At 34.1% G+C, this 5,236-nt stretch overlaps 1 protein-coding gene across 1 annotated transcript; it reads left to right on the top strand.

Annotated features, from left to right (window-relative positions):
* Nucleotides 1–295: 295 nt before the first annotated feature.
* Nucleotides 296–1,168, top strand: LOC113331322. The gene has a single exon (XM_026578042.1). The coding sequence runs from the start codon at nt 296–298 to the stop codon at nt 1,166–1,168; it is 873 nt and encodes a 290-aa protein (XP_026433827.1).
* Nucleotides 1,169–5,236: the final 4,068 nt, after the last annotated feature.

Here is a 5,236-nt window from a genome sequence, read left to right as displayed (position 1 = left end):
CTAGACTTGTAAAACAAGTCAAGAAGAATCTAAAAGAAGATAATAGAGATGTTCTACATCAATTCTGCTTTCATTAACAAAAGAAAACGAGGGCGACGCAGTAGAAAAAACTATAGTTCCTTCCTTTATGTCAGCAGTTCAAGATTGTTGGTCTGAAGAGATTGATGGTGATCCTGCTTTTGTGTTTCAAAGTAAACTGAAAAAATTGAAAAAAGTTTCAAAAGATTGGAATTGAAATATATTTGGAAATGTTCATCTCCAGATTAAAAAGGTTGAAGATAAGGTAAATGAAGCAATGAAGAATTCTGATGAGAAGCCTTTTGATGCTGAGGATTTGAATGAATTGGTTGAAGCTCAAAATAATTTTAATTCAAAGGAAGTTCAGTTAAGTACTTTGTTTAAAGGTAAATCCAGAGTTAAGTGGATAAAAGAAGGCTCAGCTAACACCAATTACTTTCATACAAAATTTAAAATTAGGCAAGCTAAAAACAGTAGTAGTGAATTGGTGGCTTCTAATGGTGATATTATCTCAGACCAAGATAAAATTGCAGATGAAATAGTTCATTTTTTTCAGCAGAAATTCAAGTTTCAAGCAGTTTCAATTGATGAATCAGTATTAAGCAATATCCCTCAGGTTATTACAGATGAAGATCAACTTATGCTAGATGCCATTCCAGAAGATGAGGAAACTAAAGTAACTGTTTTTAGTATGGATCCAGACAGCTCCCCTGGACCAGATGGTTTTTCTAGATGTTTTTATAGAGCATGTTGGCATATAATTAAAGAAGATGTGATTCAAGCCATTCAATTTTGTTGGAGAAGAAGATTCATTCCAAACGGTTTAAATTCTAATTTCCTAGTATTGCTTCCAAAGGTTGATGGTGCTAAAAATCCAAATCAATTCAGACCAATAGGTTTCAGCAATGTGAGTTTTAAAATATTTACAAAGATTATTTCAATCAGAATGGGTACTTTAATGAATAAATTAATATCTCCTCAACAAGCAGCATATGTCAAAGGGAGAAGTATTCAAGAACAGATTCTTCAAGCTTTTGAAATGGTTAATGAAATGATAAAGAAAAGAAGAGGTGGTAATGTGGATCTTAAGCTTGATATCTCTCAAGCTTATGATTCAGTCAGCTGGCATTTCTTGTTTCAAGTTCTTTAAAAGTTTGGATTTACTAATGCTTGGTGTGAATAGTAACAGACTCTCTTTAAATATGCAAGAATTTCATTCATGATTAATGGTGGTCCTTGGGGCTTCTTCTCAGTGGGTAGAGGGTTAAAACAAGGAGATCCCCTGTCTCCAATTCTTTTTGTCTTAATGGAAGATGCTCTAAGTAGAATGATTTCTGCAACAGTTCAGGAAAAGAAGATAATACCAATGGTTATTAGAAATGGAATTCATCCTACACACTTATTCTTTGCAGATGATGCTTTTCTTTTTCTCAATGAAGCCAAAAGAAGTATTCAAAGCCTTACTCCGCTTCTGGAGAAATATCAAAACAGCTCAGGTCAAATGATAAATAAAGGTAAAAGTAAGTGTTTATTGATGGCACTTCTACTCTGAGAAAATCCCAAATTAAAGAATGGTTAAATATGGAGATTACTGAGTTTCCTGATAAATATTTAGGAGTAGTCTTAACAACAGGCAGAGTTAAATCTACAACTGTGTGACCATGGTTGAACTAATGCAAAGAAAACTTGCAGGGTGGAAAGGAAGAATGTTATCATTTCATGATAGACTGGTTTTGATTAAGTCTGTAGACATACATCCTCTGAGTGTCGTAGGTTTCATGGGTTGGTTCAAGATAGTCAAGAAGATTTGCGTAAGTATAATGGTTGGTTGATGAGACTGCACGTGATTAGAAGAATCTGAAGATGATGAGAAGATTAAAGAGAATGAAGTTGCTGAGGTGTACGGAGATCATTATGTGGGAATGATATGACCACTGTTACTTTCTCAACCTTCTTATTCACATAGAAATAGTATTTTCAGAATTAGATGCTCACTTGGAGGAAAAATAATTGATTTGATCATCGACAGTGGCAGCATGGATAATTACATTGCAGCTGATGTAGTTAAGAATTTAGGGTTGTCGGTAACACCACATACTAATACTTATTCGATTCGATGGATTAATAGATCTTCTTCTCAAAAAATTACTCATCAATGTCTTGATGAATTTGCTTTCATTGGATATAAATACTCAGTTTTGTGTGAAGTTATTAATATGACTGCTGCACATTTACTTCTTGGAAGGCCATGGAAGTATGACGTGCGTGTTGTTCATAATTGTTTTGAGAATACATATACCTTCAACAAGAATGGTAAGAAGAAAATTTTATTAGCTTCTAAATCTTCATCCATCTACAAAGAGCATAGTGATGGCAAGATAAGTGCCTTGGTATCTAGTGTTGTGAAGCAGTTGCGAGAATATACTCTTAATTCACATGAAGATGATAGTTATTCCAGAAAGAGTGCATCCTTTAATCAATCAGTTTCATGGATTATTTCCTGATGAGCTTCCAAAGTCTCTACCTCCCTTGCGAGATGTACAACATAAAATTGATTTCATTCCAGGTGCATCTCTCCCAAATCATGCTCATTATAGACTAAGACCTAGAGAACATGAGATTTTGCAAGGACAAGTGAATGATTTGTTGGAGAAAGGATTGATCAGACTCAATAAAAGTCCTTTTGCTAGTCCAGCATTCCTTGTTGAGAAAAAACATGGAAGATGGAGAATGTGCATTGACTGTCGAGCTTTAAACAAAATCATTATTCCTTATAGGTTCCCAATTCCAAGATTAGATGACTTGATTGATATGGTTGTTGGTTCTAAAGTGTTTTCTAAAATTGATCTTCGCAGTGGTTATCATCAGATTCGTATTAGAATGGGTGATGAATGGAAAACAACTTTTAAAACTCGTGAGAGTGTATACGAATATCTAGTCATGCTATTTGAATTTTCTAATGTACCGAGCACTTTCATGAGATTAATGAATCAGGTACTGTAACCTTTTCTTGGTAAATTCATCATTGTATATTTTGATGATATTTTGATTTACAGTCATAATGAAGAGGAGCATGTCTTTCATCTCTCTCAAGTATTTCAAGCACTTGATGAAAATGATCTTTATGTGAACCTTAAAAAGTGTACTTTTTTATCAACTTCAGTCACTTTTTGGGATATGTTATTTCTGATCAAGGAATTTCAGTGGATGACTCAAACATTAAAGCCATATTTGAATGGCCTACTCCAACATGTATTAAAGATGTTAGGAGTTTTCATGGCTCAACATCTTTTTTCAGGCGTTTTATTCGCATTTTAGCTTTATAGCTTCTAGAGTTACTAATTGTTTGAAACAAGAAAAATTTCTTTGGACTGAGGAAACAGATAAAAGTTTTAACCTTCTTAAGAAAAAGTTGTGTTGTGCAACAGTTCTTGCAATGCCAGACTTTACTAAGCCTTTTCAAGTTGATTGTGATGCATCTATTGTGGAAATTGGAGCTGTGTTATCCCAAGGTGGTCATCCAGTTGCCTTTCATAGTGAAAAAAATTTAGAAGCTCAGAAGAAATGGTCCACTTATGAACTTGAATTATATGTTTTTGTTCAATCTTTGAAACACTAGCATCCTTATCTGGTACATAGTGAGTTTATTGTCAACATTGACAATCAAGCTTTGAAGTTTTTACAGACATCATCTAAAGTAAATCGAACGCATGATAGATGAATTTCCACCATAAATAAATATACCTTCTCTATTAAATATAAGGTAAATTGAATCAAGTAGTTGATGCATTAAGTAGGCCTGCTCACCTTCTTGTCACTTTTCACAATGAGAGTGTAGCTTTTGATTACATCAAGGACTTATATGTTGATGATGATGATTTCAAAATAACATGGGAACAATGTGGACATAAGGCTACTGAGGTCGATGATTTTTTTTATACAAGATGGGTTTCTATTCATAGGTACTTGTTTGTGCATTCCACAAGGTTCTTTGCGTCTTCACTTGATTCATGAACTGCATGGTAGTGGTCTGAGTGGACATTTTGGTCGTGATAAAACTACTGCCTTAGTTAAAGAAGGGTACTATTAGACTTCTTTAAAGAGAGATGTGCAAAGATTTGTTCAGAAATGTATGATTTATCAACCTTCATAGGGTTTTATTCAGAATACAGGTCTCTATTCTCCATTACCAGTTCCTGAAGCTCCATGGGTTGATGTGAGTATGGACTTTATACTTGGTTTGCCAAGAAATGCTAAAGGCAATGATTCAGTAATGGTTGTTTTTGATAGATATTCCAAAATGTCACACTTTGTTGCATGTAAGAAGACTACTGATGCTTCAAATGTGGCTTACTTATTCTTCAAGAAAATAGTTCGTTTGCATGGAGTACCTAAATCTATTACTTCAGATCGTGACACTAAGTTTCTCAGCTATTTTTGGAAATCTCTATGGATGCGATTAGGAACTAAGTTGCAATACAGTACTACTGCCCATCCACAAATTGATGGACAAACTGAAGTTGTCAAAAGATTTTTAGGGAATTTGATACGTGCAAAGATTGATGATTCTAACGAGAAACAATGGGAAACTTTTCTTCCTCATATGGAGTTTGCATTTAATACTTCGGTGAATCGTTCTACTGGTAAGTCACCATTTAAATTGTCTGCTCCAAGGTACCAAATCATATTATGGATTTAGTAGTTCTACCTAAACCTTCACAGTCTCATGTGAAAGCTGATCAACTGGTCGACAAATCTTCTCAACTCCATAAAGAGGTTACAAATAAACTTGAAGATTCTAACACAAAGTACAAGACAGTAGCTGATCAGCAATAGATGGTTTAAATCTTTCGGAGAGGGAGAACTTGTTATGATATATCTTAGGAAAGAATGTTTTCCCACTGGTACGTATAACAAAACTAAAATGAAGAAGTATGGTCCTTTCAAGATTTTGAAGAAGATAAGTGACAATGCTTATGTGGTGGATCTTCCTACCAACTGGAATATATCTAACATACTTAATGTGCAGGAATTTTTTACGTTCCATGGTGAGAATGATTTAAGTTGATCAACTTCAGGGAAAGTTGTTTTTAAGAAGGGGGACTGATGTAGAACATCCCTACTATCTTCTTTTAGATTCTTCTTGACTTGTTTTACAAATCTATTATATCATGTTTAGAGTTTTCTTATTTCTTCATTTAGATTTTTGTTAATTTTG

Source organism: Papaver somniferum, unplaced genomic scaffold (assembly GCF_003573695.1).
Source record: "Papaver somniferum cultivar HN1 unplaced genomic scaffold, ASM357369v1 unplaced-scaffold_125, whole genome shotgun sequence".
NCBI classification, from domain to species: domain Eukaryota; kingdom Viridiplantae; phylum Streptophyta; class Magnoliopsida; order Ranunculales; family Papaveraceae; genus Papaver; species Papaver somniferum.
This window is presented reverse-complemented; position numbering and strand designations above follow the sequence as displayed.